A 23,042-nucleotide genomic window follows, 5' to 3' on the forward strand; every position below is an offset into this window, starting at 1 on the left:
AAAAACTATTTTTTAGACACATAATGTAAATTATATTTTTGTTGTTCATGAAAACATGGAATTATTTATATCTGGGACGTCAGACAATATAATAAGAAACTTTGTGTGAATAGGGGTTGTATCATTATATAGCCTGTTGCTTTGGATATTTGTGTGTGCGTGTGTGTGGGTGTGTGTGTGTGTGTGTGTGTGTGTGTGTGTGTGTGTGCGTGTGTGTGCGAGTACGTGTGTGTATGTGTGTGTGTGTGGGGTGGGAGGGGCTTTGCTGGAGCCACTTGCTCCCTCTAATTAGCAGCGTGTGCCGGTAAAGAAACTCAGTAGAGCGACTTCACCAAGGCGCAAAGGCACTCGGGGGCCACTTCACCTTTGTGATGACTTGACTGTGTGATATCCGACTTGGAGAAGCAGTTTGGATGCTCAGCGCGCTGCATTGTGCTCTGCTGCTACGCTGACAGAGAGAACGAGCTGAAAGTGCAGTTTAAAAAAAAAGAAAGAAAGAAAAAAACACTTCAGGTTTCTCTGGTGAAGTCCCGCTTCTCTCTGCAGCGGGGTGGTGGTGTATCCGACGCACCGACTTGTTGCCCCAGCTGAGCTGTGAGGGGCCCTCGGCTGTTGTGTTGCGTGTCCGACCTACAAGTCAGCGACAGGACTTAAAAGCCTGCTGTAAGGATGATGTCCTACATAAAGCAACCCCATTACACCATGAACGGGTTAAATTTGCCTGGCCCCGGAATGGATGTGCTTCATACAACCGTCGCTTATCCATGTAAGTACAAACTGGTACATATATATATATATATACATTTGTATTGTACAGATATAATGTATGTATATATGCATAGCCTATTTGTTTGTTCTTCTTTTAGTTTGTGATTTATACTTTTACGCATTTGTCTCCATGTTCTTTAAAGAATAAAATCCATCCTATATGATGCGTAAAAACGCGCAGACAGACGCGTAATGCTGTAACCAAACGAAAAATAAGTTAGAATAGGATCACTTTGTTTAGTGAGAGCCCGTGTAATGATTAACAAAAAAGTTGGTTAATAATGATGAGATGGAAAAATATAACCTATTATATAATTGTGACTGTTACATTGATTTGAGCCAAAAAAAACTATTTCAGGGTAAGTTTCGTTATAGGAGATGATGTGATGAAAATTGTATCTCTTTATTTACACATTACTCTGCTGTCGAAGATGTTTTTAGTACAGACACGTTTGTTAATACGCAGATACATTCAACCTACATTGATGTTAAAGCGCAGATTATCTGAGCTCCCTCCTCGCTTCAGTGTCAGGAATGAGCTTTGACATGTTCTTTTTTCTTTTTATGTTTTTCAATTTTTCCCTCAAGGGATCTGAAATGTTGTCACAATGATGACACCCAGATAAATATGACTGTAGATGGAGTCACTGACTGGCTAAATGCTAAATTCTCGTGACAAAATCCATCCATTTTGTCACTATACTTGTTCTGCACAAATACAACTTGGTGTTTGACTGGGCTGTGTGCCATGGAAGGCAGAAGGTAGAATCATGCCTCTGTGTGTACAAACTATAGGCGAATAAAATGTAGTGACTATTATGATCATTTTATGAGAAAGTGATTTTTGTCTCCATCTTGGTGAGAAGCAGCTGGCAGGATAACACTGTATTATAAAGTAATGTGAGGTTTTCATCAATATTTTTGTTTGTGGTCATCCTCACATACATACGGCTGGAAAACAACAACATGTTCTCTTCAATAACTCCCTATTAAAATAAGAGACATATCATCCACATTCACTGTGAGCTGTGCTCATAGATCATGTCATCTCCCTGTTGCTGCCAGTGAAATAATCCCCTCGCTGTGTCTTTTTGGGTTTGCAGCCACACCCCGGAAGCAGCGTAGGGAACGCACAACCTTCACGCGGACACAGCTGGACATCCTGGAGGCGCTGTTCTCCAAGACCCGCTACCCAGACATCTTCATGAGGGAGGAGGTGGCCCTCAAGATCAACCTGCCTGAGTCACGTGTGCAGGTACTGGCGAAGTAGGCTACAGTCATGATGGAGGCCGTATTGTTCAGTGTTTGTAGGTTACATACTGTAAAACTAGACATGATAAGATCTTCTTCAACAAGGGAACAAACTTATTCAGCAGAGGAAGTACAGCAGTGTATTTCTTCCATTCTATCCTATCATATGTCAAGTATCACTTCAGTTACATAAGTCACAATTGTCCTTTTATTTGCATCTCCTGACACATAACATGCTAACATGTTTCATGTTTTTCTTTGCATCTCCAGGTTTGGTTTAAAAACCGTCGCGCCAAGTGCCGTCAGCAACAGCAGCAGAGCAGTGGCCAGTCCAAGCCCCGCCCTCCCAAAAAGAAGGCCTCTCCAGTGCAGGAGCCCAGCGCCCCTGATCCTGTTCCTAACCCATCTAGCTCCTACAGCCCATCCTCTGCCCAGTCAGGCCCCAGCCTGGCGCCAAGCTCCAGCGCTGGAAACACTGCCGTGTCCATCTGGAGCCCAGCCATCTCGCCCCTGCCCGACCCCCTGGCCTCCTCCTCGGCCCCTTGCATGCAGCGGCCCTCACCTTACCCCATGAGCTACGGCCAGCCATCAGCTTACACCCAAGGCTACGCCAGCACCACCTCCTACTTCACCGGCTTGGACTGCAGTGCCTACCTGTCCCCCATGCACTCGCAGCTGTCAGGCACCGGGGGCGCTCTCAGCCCGATCACTGTGCCCTCAATGGGGGGCTCCTTAAGTCAGTCTCCGGCCTCACTGTCCTCACAGGGCTACAGCACAGCCTCCTCCCTGGGCTTCACCTCTGTTGACTGCCTGGACTACAAGGACCAGCAGGCCTGGAAACTGGGCTTCACCACAATGGACTGCCTGGACCACAAAGACCAAAACTCCTGGAAGTTCCAGGTGCTCTAGAAAGTGAGAAATTGTGGCGTTGATGTGTGTCAACATGTCGTGTGTCAGTGAGTCCCATGTGAGGTAGTGTGAGGCAGTTCTGCCGGAGGACTTGTCGTCTTTGATTCTCAGTTTCATGTTTGTAAGATTTTGTTTTATTTTCTAAAGGTGACCTCTGTAGCAACGCATTTTATTTGAAAGACTTTGGGGATGTGAGGACTGTGAGTGACAGTGCTGCCTGACTGCACATCATGTCTGTTGTCCTCTTCATGCTACGTTATCTAAGAGAACAAACGCCTTTAAAGAGCTTGTAGGAGAAGACTGGAGTCCTACGTCTGGAAACACACTGAGCCATCTCTCCTTCTGACATCAGCCACATGAACACAACACTTGTTCATTTTGTTTTAAACCTGCATTACCATATAGTGAAAGGAGAACTGCTTTAATTTGAAGGGGCTTTCAAGTCCTGTAGGTCACTCCTTCTTTCAGGGTTGATTTATTGTAAGCTATTTATTATTATTTTATTCTACACTTAAATATGTAATTTGGTTGCGTTTAGATCTTTTTGAGCATTTGTGTTGCATATTACAGTGTTAGCCCTTAGTGTTATCATTCTGATCTGTTCATGGAAAAAATTAGATCTTCTGTTTTAGTTGTGTGATTTATTAAAGTGATTTATTCTTTACACTGTTGTGTAGTGATAATCATTGAGATTCTGTGCTTTGAAATGAATTCTAGTTTGTGTTTGCGAGTTGATAGCTGGTTCATAGCAGTTACAGACTGACCCACAGTGGAGAGGTCAGTGTGAAGACTGGACACAATGGATGTAAAGTGGCCATGTTGTGGTCATGTCTGGACCCGAGCCGTCATGTTCGTCATACGGCCTGCATGGCCCTCACTGGCCCATCTTGGTTATTTTAGCTTATCTGATTCTGGGAGTGTCCCAATCCTCTTAGCCTCCCTTCAGCAATGCCCTAAGTGAATTAGTTAGGATTATTGCCCTATCCCCCTCTGTCTCCCTCTGTGTCTCACCCATCTCACCCACCTCGGCCTCTTCCTCCCCTACCTTTCCTGGCTCTCTCCTCGCTCTTCTCCTCCATCTTTTCTATCTTTGTCCATCCATCTTTCCTCACTCCATCTCTCCAACTCTGCAGTATCTCTTCTCTCTACCTCCTCAGGATGTGAGGCCGTCGGCCCAGAATAACATCCATAACATCTGAATCACTGACAACAATGAAGTTCATTAAAGCCTTTTTACTACAGTTGTTTTCATTAATTGTTCAGTTTCTCAGATATGTTATCAGCTCAGTGGTTCCCATTTTTCCACCCCAGCCGCCCCCACCACTCCACCAATCTCCCCAACTCCTCTGACTACTTGGTAATCCTCACATGACCTAATTACTGCCACGCAAACTTAACTATGACATCAAATATGTGAAAATATTTTGCTGACGTGTGTTCGTTTTGTTTGTTGTGGGAGTTTGTGTGGAAGGACGGTCAGATAGGATTGATTCTCAGTTACCAAACAAATGCTGCCAACACAACAAATATATTTCACAGCCCTCTCATGAATCCACAACATATTTTGTTTTTAAAGATAAGTTGAATTGTAAATTTGTAATTTTAGCTCAGTTATCATAAAATCATCAATAAATCTAACCTAAAGTGTTGATTGTCTTGATCAGATTACATTTTTACAAGTGATATAAATACTTCTTAACAGCTAAATTAATATGAAAGACTTGAAGAAGAAGAAGAATTACTCCTGAGAAATTCCTGATGTAATTGTGATATATATAAAAAGAAAAACTAGTTTTGTTTTTGTTGCTATGTAAATCATATCTCACCGTGTCCAAACGTTTTTTATTGTAACTTCAGATCTGCTGCACTGAAAGGAGTAAACGGGAACCGAGAGACATTTCAAAGCATTTTTCTGCACTCAACACTGACCTAATCCCACTCTGTGCCCGCTTTAATCCCTCTGCCCTCCCTCTCTGTGGTGTGATTGGTTAATCCTTGCATCCGTGTGCCCTGGTTGGTTAACCTCTCTTGGAGGGTGCAGTGCACTTGTAATCTTCTCCCTCAGCACTGAGAGTTTCAGACAGACATTTGCGCTGTAATCCCGGGGAGGAGCAGATGTGATGGGGGATGGACAGCGCTGAGCAGACCTTGAGGAAGGTGAACGCAGCAAAAACAAAAACACAGCACAATCTGAGAAGGAAAAAGATTCCGCTCCTGGTTTCCTTGAACTAACAATCATTGAAAATGAAAAAAGAGAAATGTCTTCAAAAAACCCAAACATTGGGTAAAAGTAAGCTACAGGTCAGTAACAGCAACAGCTTGATTTTATTTCAAAGCTGTAGAAACCCAGCAGCTGTAACAGAGAAGAGCAACAGATGTTTTACATTTTCATTCACCAGGTACACCGACTCCTCCACGTGTACGGGAAGTGATGAAAAAATATTTAACACACTCGAAAGTTCCCTTACTACTACAGGACTGACCCATGAAGCAGCTTTAGTCTCTAAACTATTAGCTGTCATTAGCAACAAAGTGCTAAATGTATTAAAATTGTGAACATTTTATTGTTGATGCTGTTGTTCAAACAAACTTCTCTGAAGAAATTACAATAAACAGTATACTAATTATTATCCAAAGGCTTTATAATACCTGCCTGACAACCTGCTCTTTCTCTCTTCATGTTTTCCTGACAGCTTTTAGCATTTTTCAATGACTGATTTAATGATTGTTGCACTCAGCTGTGCAAGAAATATTTGGATGCTTTATTTAAACAGAAGTACCAGCACCAAAATGTAACAACACCTCCTTACTAATAAAAGTCTTGCATTCAAGTATTTTCTGCAGGAACAGTACAGGGGTATAATCGGCAAAACTATAAAAGTAAAAGTACTCACAACTCTCTGTCAGTCTTATGTTATTATATATAATACTATTGGATTTTTATTAATAATTGCTCATTTCATTTTATACATTATTAGGTGGTTTAATTTACTGTAACAATGCAGTACAACTTTTAAAAATGTTCATTATATATATTTTATATATTATTCCCAACCTGGAGATGCAAATTATTATTTATTTTATACTACAGCTGCTGCTGGAATAGAAAGTACAATAATTCCCTCTGAAATGTGGTGGAGTAGAAGTATAAAGTTGTATAGAAGTAAACTGTACTGAAGTCCAGTGCCTGAGCAAATGTCTTTACTTTTCACCAGTGGTTGCTGTCATTGACAAAAGATAAATAATAGTATAATAAGTAATAGTGGAAACAGTTCATTTTTTCCTATTCAGAGAAAACAAAGCAATGTGAGTGTGTAATCATTTTTCTGCCCGGGTGTGTGTAGAGTCTGCTCTGGCAGAAATGTGTCCACCAGAGGGCAGTGACTATCCTCTCCCCGTCTGAGTTTCCTCTGAAGGAATTTCAGCGTCAGTGTAAGTAAAGAAGACACTGACGGTGTTTTACTTTATATTCCTTTGCTCCTAGAAGTTGCCACTTATCAATGCAGAAATACATTTCAGTTATACTTTTAAAAATGAGAGATTTTAAGATAGAATCTACAGCATTGCCTTTGAGACATTTCACCAAAAATCAGATCCATCCTGTTGTTGTGCTCTGCTAGTACACATTCTAACAATAACAAGATAGTCTTAAAAGATATGCTGGAGACCACAAGGACATATTATAAGCTTTATTTCATTTATTTATCGATTTGTAAATATTTCCCAGCTCCAGCTATTCTGACTCAAGTTGGCCTCTGATGTGAGCCAAATGATCAATGATGTTAACATGATGTCTTTAATACTTTAGTTAAACTGTGTGAAACTGAATTATTCTCATAGAAAACTGTCTTTCAGTGTGTTAATTTGTGTTACAATACTCTGACATACCCAGCTATAGATACAGTGTACTGATAAAGGAAATGTGTTGGGAGAGCATGTGGTCTACACAATAGGGTAGGTTTAGATTATCTTTCAGTCAGCACTGACACAATGAAACAAATACACTATAAATCCTATTTGCAAATGTGCCAAGCTATTGTTATTTTCCACATTAGATTCCAGTGATTTATTACATAGAAGACAGACAGCTGGAGTATGTGCAGCGGCTGTGGTTTAAGACCTTGTTCAAGGTTTCCCCCATGTGGCTGTTTAGTTCTCATACATTGATAGAAACTGCAGCACATTGCAGTCACTCACATCCAGCCTTTCTTTTGGAAAGCCACTGTGGCATTAACGCCTCAAAGAAACTTTGTAAATAAATCCCACCAACTCGCATTACTTTGTTTTAACACCTATTTATTACCACCATAATATGAGAAATTTGGAAAATACAAAGATCAGCTTATTTATACGTCTGAAAATCTTGAGGAATAAGAAAAATATAAAAGAAAACAAATATGAGGTTATATTGTGTATCACAAATTTTGAGGAAGGGAACAGATTATATGCTCAGATCTACAGAGAGTACAGGAGACACAGACCCATAACATGCAGAGTGTAACTTTCACTATAATGTCATTCATACTGTTGTGACAAGTCTAATGCCTATCTGTGGTGAGTGAGCGAGAGCGAGAGAGAGAGAGAGAGGGATAGAGAGAGAGACAGAAGTATAATATTTGATGACTGATCTACAGTGAACAATTAAATTGAAGAGACGAGGAGATGGTACACCATCGCACCGGTGTGGCTGCCATTAGAACAGAAGTTGCCTTGGAAAACAAAGAAGCCCTTCCTGATTTTCTATAACAAATCAGATCACTGTAAAAAAACAACCTGACAACCATGTTGACAATTTCAATTGTTTTTTTCTCTTGTTTTGATGATTTTGGAAGTGGTAAAGGAAGAGATGCTCATCCATGACTCATATGCGTAAAAAAAATAGACACCATATCCACAACGATAATCAATATTCTTAAGCAACCAAGAGATTCTTGTTTGTTGAGTACAAGTGGTTTGGAAGATCAGAGCTCACACATCCACACAAACGGACCAACAGATCAGCGTCCCCTCCCAGTGCAGATCTAAGGGGTGAAGGAGGTGAACCAAAATGGTACAGCGAGCCGTCACGCTGCAGCTGCAGAGTGAGAGGGTGGCTGCGGTGTAGAGGGACGGACTGGGTGGGAAGGGAGGAGGGTGTTCAAATGGGCCGAGGCCTCAGGACTAGTTTTAATAGCACCCTGCTGTGGAAGTTGCAGCTCCCCTTAAGCAGACTAGCCCCTCGGCCACATCCGTCTGCTTTGGCTCTGTTTGCCACACAAACTGCACCTGCCGACCTCCCACACTAGAAAAATCCAGGTGAGCTCAAGGATGGGCTTCGTGTTTTGAAGTGCCACCCAAACCAAGTGATGCCTGTTTGAGCATGTGTGCACATGTGTGTCTGATCTACTAAACCTTTTACATGCACGAAAAAGGTACCCTAAAACATTTGGTGAAGACAAAAAACCTATGAGAGACCAGACTTCAACATATTTCTATCGCTTCATAATCAGGATTACTCTAAAGTCTACTGAGAAGCTGGGCAGGCTGGGGAGAGAGTGTGACTGGGATGGGTGGAGGTGGGTGGGGGGGTAGAATCAAGGGAGGAGGGCAGGGACAGGTAAAGAAAAACAGGACAGAGGTGAAACATTAGGGAGGCTGTTTAAGCGCGCTCTCCGCGGATGCGGCGTGCCAGCTGGATGTCTTTGGGCATGATGGTGACACGCTTGGCATGGATGGCACACAGGTTAGTGTCCTCGAAGAGACCCACCAGGTACGCCTCACTGGCCTCCTGCAGGGACAATTGCAAGAGAATTGTGTCAGTGACACTATTGTGTATTTATTAATATATTGTGCACACGCAAGCATACAAACACACACACACACACACACACACACACACACACACACACACACACACACACACACACACACCTGCAGGGCTCCAATGGCGGCACTCTGGAAACGCAGGTCAGTCTTGAAGTCCTGAGCTATCTCCCTCACCAGACGCTGGAACGGCAGCTTACGGATCAGCAGCTCAGTGGACTTCTGGTACCGACGGATCTCTCTCAAAGCCACGGTACCGGGCCTAAAACACAACACAACCAAGCTTTAGTTCAATACACCACTTTTGATAGTTAAATAACTCTAACTTTACAAGAAGATGATAACTAATGATAACTAATTTAATCATGTGTCTGATAAATGACAACAAAAAAAAACAATTTGCACAAGATGAATTTAAACTGCTGGAAATAAGCTGAACGGGTCAGAAATCATCCTCCGAAATAAATATTGCTTCCATTTGACGTTTGACTAAAAATCTGTTCATATAACCCAACATAGAACCTCATAATTGCACAGTAGAGATGTGAATGTAGACAAGTTTAATGCTGCCAATTAAGTGTTTAATTTTGTTGTAGATTTTCAAATCACTACCTCGACTAAAAATAAGTGAGATAAATGTTACGTACCTGTAACGATGGGGCTTCTTCACACCACCGGTGGAGGGGGCGCTCTTTCGTGCAGCCTTGGTGGCCAGCTGCTTACGAGGAGCTTTTCCTCCAGTGGACTTACGAGCAGTCTGCTTGGTACGAGCCATTACAACAAGGTATCACCTGAAGAGAACATTGAAAGAAGAAAAACATACATCACCATGTTCATACTATAGTTTTTTTTTTTTTTTTTCCCTGGCCTTAGAGCTGAGATTATGCCATTACATGCTTTAAGAACTGTTCAGTTATTCATACATTTCCATGCTATTATCATGGGCACAATGATGTTATCATAGGCACTATAACTGTTGTCAAATGTTCCTTCTAAGCTAACAGTCAACTGACCTCCCTTTAAAAATAACCCTTGTATAGCTAAATGTGAACACTTGTTTACAACCCAGAAACTAGCGAAAAGCATTAAAAAGTTTTTAGACAAGTCAAAAATATAAATTAATACTTCAATTACTAATACTGATAAATAAAAAAATGAAGTGTAAAAACAAATATCAAGTTTATACTTTTACCTTTTCTTCCAAATAGTTGATAAACAAAAATGACAGCTTCCAAAATTAGACTCTTCTATTTATCTTTGACCACTTCATTGTATTTTCCAATTAATAAGTGGTCTTTTTTTGGCCAGAGCACACATTTAATGCTTTATTCCCTAATTTCTGCCAAGCAACACTTTTCCTCATAAAGTATGTCTGACTGGCCCAGCCCAGAGTAAAGGTTTATATTTCTTTTACAATCCATTTTAATGATATCGTGACATTATGGTTGCATTTTTGACTCATCTGGTCACATTTTATTGCCATTAGCGGGTTTGGGGATTTTGGTAATATTATGATGTTATGATATTAAACGCAGGGTTTAAAGAACTTTGTCTGCTGCTTGTTATCATTATTTCTTCCTGCCAATGACCCAAATATCGACATGAGGTTCGGTCTCTTGTCAATTTTCTGTCTTCCTTTACTCAGCAGGTTGAGTGTTTTGTTTCCCCCCCTCCAGCTGAAAGTCTGTAATATTAGTCAGACAGAGCTGCCAGGGAAAACTTTTCCTCCGCTTTGGCAGCTGCACAAACAAGCGCACCGAGCCAATCCAGACACCGGGTACTCGCAACCACACCAATCACACCGCTGAACAGGTCATCACTCGGAAATACACCAATCCGCTGCAACCCTGTCGTATCTAAGAACCAATGGGATTTTATTCTGCAGGATCTTGGGGCGGGACCATTAACCTTAGCTCCGCCCCATACCGCAAGATTATGGCCGCAGACCCGAATGGAGCTACAAACATACTGGCATTGACTGGGACGTAAACTTTGACATTTTCCCACAAAAACTCAAAACGTGTGAACACAAGACTACCAATAAAATGTAGTAGACGAGTGTAGTTATCAAAAAACCGTCACAGGCGTATGAAGCGATGTTGTATTAAAGCGAAGAGGCGACATAGAAACCGTCACTGAAAGTGGAGCAGATATTTGAGCGGTGGAAGTACTGAGCCGTTCTTCTCTCTGCCTGAGTATCGGGGCAGCTGCTTTTTGTCCCTCAACACAGCGTCGAAATAACACGCAATTTCAGCACAAAAACAACTTCATCTGGGTGATTTTCTTCTCTAAACAATGAATAATATACCGTGGTTCAAAAAGTGTGAGAAAAATTTAACTTACCGGGGGTGAATTTAACGCCTTTTCTTCGCAAGGATACAAGTGTGTTGTGCTTGTCTGGCAGTGTCAGTTATTTACTATCTCTCACACAATGGAAGCAGCGAGAGCAGGAGCAAAATGGCGGCCGTGTCAATCATCTGTCTCCCATAATGCAACTGCCAACATTTGTAAACATTGAAACTTCATTTCTTCAGCTGGAACTTTTTAGTAGAAGACGTTGATGCTTTTCAATACAGTATGATATTATTGTCCTAATGCAAAAAAGTATAATATTATTATTACTATTATGTCATTATTTGATGTTAGCCATATCTGTTGGCTCTTTTTGACGACCGCGTTAATTTCTTTCACCATCTATACAAAATACAAATTACACGAACAAGCACAAAACTTAATATTAAGAAACGCAGGCGCAATATATTGGCATACGATATGCTGTAGAAACAATAAAAGAAAATGAACGGGAGCAAATTAAAAATAAAGTGGATTAGCCAAATTACTTATACATACGACATACAATGAAAATACAATATATTTTGACCAATGGTGGTAAGCACTATTGTACTTGAGTACAGTTGGAGTAGTTGGAGGCACTTGCACTTTACTTGAGCATTTTTATTTTATTTACTGTTTAGAGGCAAATATGCTGCTTTTACTCTGCTACATTTTGGTCGCAATTTCAAAAATGTTCTTGCACACTCACAGTTGTTTCCTTCCCGTTTGAACTATATTCATTTTAAAGTTATAGTTATTAGTTACGTAGCAGACGAATATTATTAATGCATATTATTTTCAACAAATATATTATGATGTATTATTATAAATTAAACTACCCGGCAGTATGTATAGAGTGGGTATTAGCTCCACATTTAAGTGATGTCTACATTAATGCATCAATAATTATAACATAGGACGTTTTTACTGTGGTATTGCTACCTTTAGTTAAGTAGAAGACCTGAGCACTTTTTTAGTTTACTGTTCAATATTAATAAATACAAAATAGTAGGATGTAATAGTAAATTATAAACGTGATCAAGTTAACAAGATCCTGCCACTGGGTTACCAGCTAATTTTTTTTAAACAGATTATGTCAAAATGTGTAAATAGAGGAAAGAAAGAAAATAAAGAACAAAGTACAATTTTCCAACAAAGAAGAACGGGAAACACAAAGATCCATCTCAAATTTATATTTTTGATGCAAAACAGGAATCACTGTATGTGTGTGTGTATGTGTATATATATATATATATAAAAAATATTACATTGGGTCTCCTCTACCTTTGGAGCAACTATTTTTAATTGATTGCTTCCTCTTTGTTACATGCCTTGTTTTTCTGTATTGTGTTGTTTGAATTAATAGAACTAGAGCACATGCCTTTGTTTTTAGTATTGTTGGTTTGAACTGAATTACTAAAAATATTGTCACTTGCCTTATTTACAGAATTTGATTAGATTTAAATAAAAAAAGTTTTAAAAGTTTTTTTTTTTTCTTAAAACCCTTTACATCAGGACACATTAATGTGCTAAAAACAGTTATTATATGGATCCATTTTTTGATTGTAGTCACTACTCAGTGTCCATTGTCATGCCAGCTATGTCAGAATAACGGTTTATCCATTTGTGCACCTTAGTCTGGATTAAGTGACAAAAGAAAAGAACAAACAATTAGTGTGGAAAATTGTTAACAAAATTGGAGGTTTTACTTAAGCCTGTAAGTGTGTAGAGATGAAAACAAACATTTGAATTTCTGTATCTACATTATTACAGGAGTCATAGATGTATCACGAGAATGATAAATAAATGAAATGAAATACGATTTTCTGATCACCATGATATGAAACAGCAAGGAAGGTAAGAACATTTAGCTGCAATGCATGAGCTCAGCATGAGCTCAGGTCAAAACCACGATCAAAGGTAATGTTCTTGTGATGGCATCATCATTTCTACATATTCCAGTTCATGTAGAGGAGCTACATGCTGTAATCAGTCATTCTGACGTGAAGGTTATGCCGCAAGCTCCACACCGATGTTGACAAGCTGCTCTGATTCATAACCAACCTTCATAGTTTGATGAATGTTTGACCCTTTGAACAGTCATAAAGCCCCGGATCGGCCTCTTTTTTTTTTTTTTTTTTTTTTAAATCCTATCTCCTCCTACTCTCTTTTTGAAAATACATGTGGAATTCTGTTTAGTCATGTGGACTCACATCATCACCTAACAGCACAGGTACACGTATGATTCAACCTGCAGGATGCCATGTGTAACGAAGTGTCGGAACCAATTCATTTTGTTAGTAATTTAGTAAAAGAAAAAAAAAAAATTGTGCTGGTAAAATGTTTTCAGTTTATTCTCACTGGTCGCAGGGAGGTTTAGAGCTGTTCAGCTGAAATATGGCTACGCTCATCTCTTGGCGTAAATACTCTATCTTCACCATAATAACGTCTATGCTTGCAAATGGTTTTCTTCCTTCCACCAGAATGAATAAGGTGGAAGTTAGGCAGGGAAAGCAAGTTGAAACAGGTGAGTTTTGGATGAGATTAGCAAGGTAGGGAGGAGTAAAGCTATCGAGGGCATTGTAGGCACTAAGGAGCATTATATGTTTTACCCAGAATTTGACTGGGAGCCAGTAGAGTCTTGCAAAACCGGAGAGATGGTGGTCATTATTGACTTCAATGAGGACTGCTTCAGTACTGTGTTTTGGGGCAGAATCCAGTTTGGAATGGTTCATATAGGTCGTCTGGTCCCATGATCCCGGTTATCAATAATTCTTGTTAATGCACAGAAAAATGTGTCAGCATAGCTTTCCACTGATATTGAAAAATAGACAGTCTGGGAAGAGGAAGGAATGACAGTTCACAGAGCACTTAATTTTCTCAAAGCAGCACTCAGGGATCATGTCACGCTACTGTAACCAAAAATTATTGAGGATAAACTCTTTCCTCTGAATCAAAGATATTTTAAAGAAATTACTTTTTAACCTCCTGAAGTTAGGCTTAATGACAATTACTCATTTGTGTCTACTGAAGTAAATTTTGTTGTCAATTCTTAATTCTATCCTTCAAGAAACTGTCAGACAGAACCAAACAGAGATGTATTAGAAACATCATACACATATTAAAAGACGTGGATTATAGCTATTCCTGAACAGTTTTATTTGTTTCATATCTAACTTTAGATACCTCTAGTTTGAGACAAGAGTGTTTTCACATTCAAGTACACAGTGCCTTACTTCAACACCCCATCTGAAAAGGTAGAGGCTTTAGATAAGGCAAGAGGAGCAAAACCTGCAAGCGATATAGAAGTCAAACAGTTACAGAGTACAACCTGGATTTAGACATATTTGAAACATATTGTAATCCTTAAATTATGGTGAACAAAAAAGGGCGTGTAGTATAATGCCAGATGAATTTACTACACATTGATTTCCAGCCTGAAAAAAAAAAATGCCCCGGATATCTTTAAAAAAAAACAAAAACAAAAACAAAAAAACATTCCCATCCCTCATTGTTTTGAATTCAGAACCAGTGAGGCGATACAAAACTTAATAACCCCAGCAGGTCACCTGCCACCCCTGAACTGTCAAAAATCATCAAAAGTGATATTAAATGTAACTATCACAATGTTTGTGCAGTATGAAAACAGGCTTGTATGACAATGACAGTAAACAAAATAAGGTCTGTAGGAACAGAATTTAAGGCTCGTCACTAAGTTGTTGTTGTTGTTGTTTTTGTCACAAAGCAGCGGCAACATGTTCCTCACCCCGTCGTTTGAGAGGACATTTGTTTTCAGCTTTGTTCAGTTAGTCCAGTTCATGAAAGTACCTTGAATGTGATGAAAAAAAAAAGAAAAAAGAAAAATAACCTCTTACACATCTAAAGCTACAGCACGCATACATCCACCTCACCCTCTTTATCCCATTATGTGCAACAACTGCGCCAAGTCATTTGGTCCCTCTTCCACTGAAGAACAGACAAGTACCAAAACATTCCATTAGAAGTCATTGAAATCTGTTTATAGCAAAGTTACGTAAAAATGGCACAGTCACAGACAAAATAAGACATTGATAACCACTATATTAACTGAAAGTAACCCATTGCAGCTCCTTGTCAAACCTCACGCTCTGTTGGATTCTTCAAGACAAACATGGACACACTGTGCCGCCTACTTGTGTACATATTGGCTGAGGGAGGGCGTGATGACCTACATGTTTACTCCTTCAAAAGCTTGTGCTGTTACATCCAGAAAGAACGCAATGGATAGTGAACTACACAGAACTGTTCTGCAAGAGATAAAGACCGCATGCATTTCTAAAATGCAAACCTTAATCCAAGTTGATGCTTATACCCAGCGCCACACCTAAAAAAAACAAAACAACAATATACAACTAAAAATCCCTTTTCACTACAGATTCTATTCTTATATATATATATATATATATATATATATTGTATATATATATTTTACATTTTTGTGGTGCCTGCTGAAAGTACCTTACGTCTTTCATATCATATACATTTATGACTACCGTCTCAATCAATCACAATAATATGACCTCTTGGACAGTAAATTCAGGTACATTCAGGACTTTCTGTAAAAAGTCTTACAATTTTCTTTACAATTCATTAAAAATACAGAGGAGCAAAAATATTGGTGATACGACAGTCCACTGTCCTGCAGAGGCTGCTCACTAGAGCTCACTAGAGTCTTTCTTCAACACAGCTAAAGATAATTTCACACGTTTCTCCCCTTAAACACTTCACTCAGTACGTATTTCTGTCTCTGGCCTCTGCAGGGCCAGGTCAGTCTGGATAAAGGCTCCCTGGCCCAGTGCTGTGGAGTACGCTCTGTTGCTGTGGCTCACTGAGAATCCTGGGGCGGGATAGGAGCCGGAGCCTCCACGTTTTTGAACAGGGGCCTGAGGTTGAGGTACTGGGTGGTAATCGTCCAAGTTATCATAGTGGGACTGCACCGTTTTACTGCTGTGTTTCTGATACGAGTAGTCTCTGTCCAGCTCAGGTTTGCCCTGGTTGTAGTGCTGCTGCTCTCGGACGCTGTGTGATCGCTCTGGTTTGGAGCGGGTGAGTTGTTCCCTGGGAGCTGATGGCTGGTCGTCTGTACTGTGGTAGCTGCTTGCTGTTTTCACTTTACTCTGGTGGTGGTCAGAATCAGAGCACTCGTACCATGGTTGGAAGTTCCTCTTGTTGAGATACTCCTGCTGCCAGTGTTTGGACCTGCTGCCGTCTCCACCCAGCTTATCGTCTCCAGTCTCGTACTTGGCCTCGTGTCGGCCGCTCTCCTGCTGATGGGAGAGACTGTGGCTCAGAGTAGCAGGAAGGGAGTGAGAGGATTGGCATTTTTTGGAACTGCTTTGCTTGGCAAGTCCATCAGACTTGTCACCCACTACACTGCCCTGGACATGCTTGTCAGTCTCCATGTACATAAGGACGTCAGGGTCTGACACCATGTGTCTGGGGAGGTAGCGGCCATCTTTGCTCTCGGCTGCAATCAGCACGCCTTTACCTGGGTCAGATTTACTGCGCAGGTGCAGGGTCTCATAGCCTGATATATCTGCTGGTGTGAACAAGCCGACGTTGTCGTACTGAGAGAGGACAGGGCCTTTAATCCTCTGTCTGGCCCTGCTCTCTCTGCGGATGGAGTGCACGCGGAGCCTTTCTGACTCCTCGGGGTCCCATGAGAGGTAAGCAGCAGCTTCCTTGGTCCCGTGGCTAGGGGGCATGTCCCTGCTCACAAAGCTGTGCTCCTTCCCAGGTGGGATAACGTGGCGAGCAAGGAAGTGGTACCCAGTCGCTTTTCCACCCTGTCGACCGGCAGCAGCCCCCGGATCTCGGTTGCCGTGGGAGTGGAAGTGCCGGATTCGGATGGTGCCGTAAGGGTCGATGTCATAGTAAGGTGCCTCCAAAGGGCTTGAACCGGAGTAGGGGCTATAGCGATACTGGACCCGCCCGTTCTCAAAGTAAGGCTGCAGCTGAGTGACGTGGTAGTCGGTCTGTGAGGACTGCTGCGGGGGCTGCTGGTAGGCTTTGCACTGATAGATGGGCCGGTGGTAGAAGAACATGTCATCATCTGGAGGAACCTCAGTCCTCTGGATGGGCACTGAGCGGACAGTGGAAGGAACATGGAGTGAGTGTACTCTGCGGATGGTGGGATAGCCGTGGGTTCTATCATGGCTATAACCCGGATGCCCTGGCCCCGGAGCCATGAACACATTGCGGGGGTTTCCTCTGGACTTTATGGAGTGGTGGTAAGACCTCGGGCCTAAAGTGCTGTATCTGTTGTCCACTCTGGCACTGTAAGGTATCTGAGGCTCAGACTTGGACACGTAGGAGAGGTGTGTGGGGACACTGTCTGGCCGGTAGTGGTGTGGCAAGGACTGTGGGCCCAGAGCAACAGGCCTCTGGTGGTAGTATGCAGCTCCTGGAGGTTCAATTAAAACTGGTTCTCCTTTAGCGTGGTACAGGTAGGCAGGCTGGTGCATGGAAGATTTACGAGGAGAGACAGGATGGTGAGGCAGAGCATCCTCCTGATGGCCAGGCGCAGGGCCCTCATCCAGGAGGTGATAAGAGGTTTCACTTTGGCTGAGCGCTGCAGTGGCCAGTTTGCTCTCAATGGTGCGTACAGGAGGGGCTGGAGGTTTGGGTCCGTAGGGGTCGTGGTACTTTGTAGACTCTGTACAGGGCTGTACTGGCTTAATGGCCTCCCAAGGCTTCTCAAGAGGCTCAGCAGAGGTGGGGGCCACTCTTGCGCTGGCCTTTGAGAGTGTCTGAGGTTGGGATTGGACTTGTGTCTGAGACTGTGTATGGGGCTGTGGCTGGGGATGTGGCTGTGGCTGTGGATGTGGCTGTGGCTGTGGCTGTGGCTGCGGATGGGGCTGCAGATGAGGCTGGGGCTGCAGATGAGGCTGTGACTGAGGTTGAGGCTGTGCTGGAGGATGAGGCTGTATCTGAACTTGTGTTTGATGCTGGGGAAGTGAGACCGCCTGCTTTTTGGGCTTCTGAACTATCGGTGGCGGCGGTTCTGATGGTTTTAGAAGGATCGGGGGAGTTGCAGTGTCCTCCGATTTGACCTGAGTAAAAGAACAACAAAACAGATTCTTATTTACTGAGGAAAAACTACTATAAAAAGTTGAGCGTTGCTGCAGCACACCTCAGTTAGGTGCTGGGCAGTGCCACCAGTCTGGTTACTGGGATGTTTCAGCGTGGTATTATACTTAATTTATGTTGTTTAACATGTTTTAGTTTTTTATGCTCCTTTTGTTCAAGGCATATTTGACTTTTGTTGGATTTAAAATACAACAAGCATTGACCATTAAAAATAGTTAAGAGAACTAAAACCTGCAACTCAACACATTAGTGACACTAACCGATAGCACAAAATTCTATTACCTATGGAGGGTGTAAAACATACAGAAAAAAATCAAAACAAGTAACCTACACCTTTAACTCTGTGGTAAATGCATGGATACACTTGGTGTTTCCAGTCTATATGCTAAGATAAGCTAAGCTCCTGGCTGCAGATGTGAGAGTGGTATCAATCCTGTCATGTGACTCTCAGCAAGAGAGTGAATAAGCATCAATCATTTTCCAAACTGTTAATTACTTCCTTTAAAGATCATCACTGACTTTATACTACATATGTTAATTATCAGTCAATTCATGCTTATTGCAGAACAATGTCAACATATAATGACTGTTAAGTCATGTAGGATATGACACTTACCTCAGGAACAGGCTGCGGTAAGAATCCAGTGTCTTTACAGCTGCCACTGGGGGTGGTGGCTGGAGTGGAACTGGACGAGCTGGTATTGACTGAGACCTGTCTTGCAACAGGCTGCTGCCTCTCTGGACTTTTCCTTGTTGGAGAAGTCAGGCTGACTGAACTAGAAAGTGGGGCGCACTTGTAAAGCGGAGTATCTGGAGGGGTGGAGTCTGCATGTGGCTGTGCTCCAGGTGGACTTCTAAAGGACCTGGGACTGTCTGGGGACTTGGTAACTGTGCTGGTTAACTCCAGCGGCTGCATTTTGACTGAAGGACTGAAAGTTGAGGGACAAGTAGGGGCTGTGACGACAGTCGGAGCAGTGCTGTTTGGTGGCGGGGAACTTCCTCGTTTGGCCTTGTCTTCGGAGGAAGTCTGGAAATGTGGGAGAAGCGGATGCGGCAAGTCCTGGAAGTTAGAGGCCTCCTGTGACTGCAGAGAGGACACCGGTGTCGGGGGCTCAGAGGAACGTGACTGAGACTGCATGGAGACCTGCTGGGCAGACTCAGCGAGGGCCAGGGCCAACATGCGGGCAGCATTTTTAGGAGGGGGAAGAGGAGGAGGGGCAGAAGTGGGAGCTGTCGAGCTGAGGGAATGAAGGGTGAGGTCCTTTGAAGAGTCCAGAGCTACAACTCCTATCAGGGACACAAAAACACAAGGGATCTATAGTTGAAGAATGAATAAGAGAGTATAGGTGAAGTGAAGACATGACAACAGGCAGGCAGGTTTTAAGGTGCTTGAACAGTGGGAAAGAGGGGGCACGTTAAGTGTGGACCTCAGCAATCATAAAAACATTTATTCAAAGATGAAATCCATGAAAACCTGAAAAACTAAACTGAGAAAAAATGCATTATATAACTGATTGTATCACTTATCACATTCTTTTTAAGCAACATTGTGTAAATAAACAGTTACAAGTCAGATTCATGGCAAAAACTGCACTGCAAAAAAAGACAGGTCATTCTCTGCCCCTCACCTTGGAGCTCGTGGCTGCTGGCAGCTGGTGCCTGCTGTTCGCTGTCCTCTCCCCTCAGCTCTCGACTGTCCGCACTGTCAAACGCTGCCAGCTTCGAGTGCAGCTCCATTTGGAAAGCTTCAGTCAGCGACGGCTCGGCTGCCCTCAGCAGCACACTGCCCATCAGGGGAGGAGAGTCCTTGGGTATTACGAGAGGAGATAATGGCTGTGGAGGGACAGCCTGTCCAGTTGTATTTTTGTCAGGCAACTCTGTAGAGAAAAACTCTGAAGTGGCAAAAGGTAACATACTAGTGGCCTTTCCAAATTTAATAGGTGTCACAGCCTGTGTGGGTTTATCAGTGTAAGAATAGGAAGTGGTCAATTTCTTGCTTTCCATGTTTTCTCCAGCAGCTGGACTGAAGTCTGTGGACAACAAGGGAGTGGTCAAGCTGCCCAGGAAGGAGGCAGAAATGTCAGAACCGTTGGTTTTGCCACAGATGCTGCCGGGGCTCCTCTTTAACGTGGAGGCCTCGGCCCCGGCTCCAGCCCCGGCTCCGGCCCCGGCCCCGGCCCCGGCCCCGGCCAGTGAGTCATCTAGGGGGAAGGCGTAGGAGGTGTCGGGGAGGCTGCACTGGAAAGACATAGGGTCAAAGTCCAAGGAGGCCATGCCGATGTCCGGCGGGCTGAGGTCCACATCTTCACCTGCTGAGCGGGGAGGTGAGATGAGAGCAGGCACGCAGATGGGACCATCATCTCCGTCACTGTCCTCTGTGGCGTTCAGGTTGTCGTAGGAGTTGCAGTGTTGCCGGCTGTCCAGCAGCTCACCGTTAAAGGAGGCGGACAGGGCATCGCTGCTGGAGCGTGGCCGCCGGGGACGGTACACCTTGGACTCTCCTGTGGAAGGAAAAAAAAAAAGTATTATCAGGAAAAATTCCCTTTAAAAGGCTGTGACAGTAAGTTGTCTGTAACTTGAAGACTCAAATGATTACCTTCAACATTGTGCAGGGAACTCAGTGACTCTTCACTTTTGGCTGATCTTAATGTTGCTGTGTCTCCTCTGCCTCCTGAAACATGAAGGTTAACAGGTATCAGTATTCCTGTTTAGTCAATTTAGCTCATCTCAGTGCACAGTTATAAGTTGTTTAAGAAAAATCTTCATTTTCAACTCACCAGCGAGAGCCATAGCCTTTAGCTCGTTAGGCTCACTGGGATTGCGGTGCAGCTTTCGCTTGGACATGGAGGAAGACTTGCCCAGGTTGAAGAAAGAACGCCAACTCCCCACAGGAGACTTCTTGGATTTAATAGGAGGCCTCTTCCTGGTGGGTGACAAGCAGACAGGGAACAATTAATTTCACTGTCTTACAAACATAATAATCAGCTACATTAATGTGTTTTACCTGCTTTTAAAAACTCTTCATGTGAAAAATCAGATCATTTTCATTTCTAAAATATACTAGACCAGAGACAGTCAGGGTCCAGCCTGTACTGGCAACCTAGTGCAGGAGCAGAGTGAGTCTGCCTGCAGTCTTACAAGCAACCAGCAGAGGGAGACCCATTCCAGCATTACGCTTTCCAACAAATGTTATTATGCATATAAATGTCTGTCTCCATCTATGTGTCTAATTTACATTTCATATTTATTGGTCTTATGAAAATGTTCTGTCATCGGTAAAAGGTCTTAACGAACCTCTCGGTGGGAAACTCGATGACGGTGTGGAACTTGCCCTGCAGGGCGGCTGGACCTTCGCCCACCTCGATGTACTTGCTGTCTTCGGTGACCGGAGAGTTGATCTGAGCCTGGGTCCTGGCCTGGGCCTCCTCCAGACTCAGAAGTTTTGTGGAGGGTGACGAAACCAGCAGGGACTTGGGCCGTGACAACGAGTTGTGACCTGGTGATGTGGAATCAGGCAGGATTACAGCAATAAATGGTAAAGTAGACGCAGCTGTGGGGAGCGGAATGGCCACTTATCTATTCATCTATTTAATACCCATACGTACCTGCTCCCTCTCGTATTAGTGAGCTGAGTTTAGCACTAAAGAGAACGTCCACGTGGTTGAGGATGAACTCCACCACCACGGACTGGATTCTGACTTCCATGAAAGCTGCTGTGCCGCTGAAGCACGCAGATTCGATCTGTTTTGACCTGAGACAACCACGGAAAGACAAGTTTGACTTAATAATGGAATTAGCTTAAAAAGCACTGAATCAAATCCTGTCCACCGGATTATGTTTAAGTGGTTAGATTTAAAGTTACAACATTTATATAAATCACTTTACAATGCGTTTCCAGCATTAGATGTGTGTTGTGTTGTGCTTTAATCCTTCCACTCAGACATAATGACTCATTTAAAGCAGCTAATGTGAGTAGTATAGAAGAAACCAAAGAAACTTAACTATATGTCACACTGAGAAAATCATCTGAATTACTCTTTTATAAAAAAAGTTACTACAAAAAATGACAGCTGACTTTGAGATGACGATTTACAAACTGAAAAACAAGCATACACAGAACAAGTGTATACACAGCAGGACGGTGTCTCACCTCAACAGGTTGGGGGCCCAGACGATGGCCAGGTTCTTGCTGTGCATGTTGGTGATGTAGCTGAACGTTGCCAGGCGGGAAAGGTGTCTCATGAGGAACTCCAGGGTCCTAGGAATCAAAAATTAATTTATTCAGATTTAATTGGTTCCCACTAGTGATGTGCAGTGTGTGAGTAATGACCGGAGCTGCTTCTTCAGAGCATCAATATTTCACTCTGTGCTCAAATCCACATTGACTGTCACTTAGAAATTTGCATTTATGTGCTTTAACATAGGATGAGAAAAAAAACTGGTTCATCATCACCAATTTAAAAGTCACCTGGGACCTGTTAAATTATTCTCTTCTCTGCAGTGAGGCTCTTTAAAACCCCTTGATCTTAACTGAGTTGAATGCACAATACATCTGTAATCTGTCAGTTAGCAGGCCTGCCAATGGGGGCAGTGCGCCTCCACACTGACCTGTAATGCGGCGGAGGAAGCTGCTGGATGACATCATGGATTTTGATGAGTCGTTCTTCATCCGTCGCCGCTGATACGGCCTCCTTCAGAGTCAAAACACAGCAGAGGATGGGGATGAGATAGGGAAGGGGGGGTAAATAATGGGATGTATCACTGCATCAACATAAGCTACTTCACTTGTCATCCCAGGTTCATACTGCTACATGGAACATGGCGGGGGACACCAGTCCCCCCACCCACCC

General features: G+C 42.8%; 3 protein-coding genes across 4 annotated transcripts in view; 1 reads left to right on the top strand and 2 right to left on the bottom strand.

Annotated features, from left to right (window-relative positions):
* Window positions 1-314: 314 nt before the first annotated feature.
* crx (cone-rod homeobox) lies at window positions 315-4,169 on the top strand. Its single transcript, XM_023417679.1, has 3 exons — window positions 315-766; window positions 1,872-2,023; window positions 2,290-4,169. Exons 1-3 carry the CDS (start codon window positions 670-672, stop codon window positions 2,926-2,928), a joined length of 888 nt encoding a protein of 295 aa, XP_023273447.1. The 5' UTR covers window positions 315-669; the 3' UTR covers window positions 2,929-4,169.
* Window positions 4,170-7,207: 3,038 nt separating this feature from the next.
* h3f3c (H3 histone, family 3C) lies at window positions 7,208-11,210 on the bottom strand. The gene is made up of 4 exons (XM_023417736.2): window positions 11,074-11,210; window positions 9,378-9,521; window positions 8,839-8,992; window positions 7,208-8,695 (listed from the first exon to the last, which is right to left on the bottom strand). Exons 2-4 carry the CDS (start codon window positions 9,503-9,505, stop codon window positions 8,567-8,569), a joined length of 411 nt encoding a protein of 136 aa, XP_023273504.1. The 5' UTR covers window positions 9,506-9,521; window positions 11,074-11,210; the 3' UTR covers window positions 7,208-8,566.
* Window positions 11,211-14,199: 2,989 nt separating this feature from the next.
* arhgap32b (Rho GTPase activating protein 32b) overlaps window positions 14,200-23,042 on the bottom strand; it is a 111,758-nt gene continuing 102,915 nt past the window's right edge. For both annotated transcript variants that reach the window (XM_023417734.2, XM_023417735.2), the window contains 9 exons: window positions 22,801-22,883; window positions 22,343-22,450; window positions 21,798-21,943; window positions 21,487-21,688; window positions 20,970-21,115; window positions 20,789-20,863; window positions 19,821-20,693; window positions 18,809-19,479; window positions 14,200-18,155 (listed from right to left, as the gene is read on the bottom strand). In XM_023417734.2, the coding sequence (XP_023273502.1) occupies window positions 15,828-18,155; window positions 18,809-19,479; window positions 19,821-20,693; window positions 20,789-20,863; window positions 20,970-21,115; window positions 21,487-21,688; window positions 21,798-21,943; window positions 22,343-22,450; window positions 22,801-22,883 (4,632 nt within the window). In that variant the 3' untranslated portion in view covers window positions 14,200-15,827. The remainder of the gene's footprint in view (window positions 18,156-18,808; window positions 19,480-19,820; window positions 20,694-20,788; window positions 20,864-20,969; window positions 21,116-21,486; window positions 21,689-21,797; window positions 21,944-22,342; window positions 22,451-22,800; window positions 22,884-23,042) is intronic.

Source organism: Seriola lalandi, unplaced genomic scaffold (assembly GCF_002814215.2).
Source record: "Seriola lalandi dorsalis isolate HSWRI2012SDOR001 ecotype SW California unplaced genomic scaffold, Sedor1 jcf7180002054577, whole genome shotgun sequence".
Lineage (NCBI taxonomy): Eukaryota > Metazoa > Chordata > Actinopteri > Carangiformes > Carangidae > Seriola > Seriola lalandi.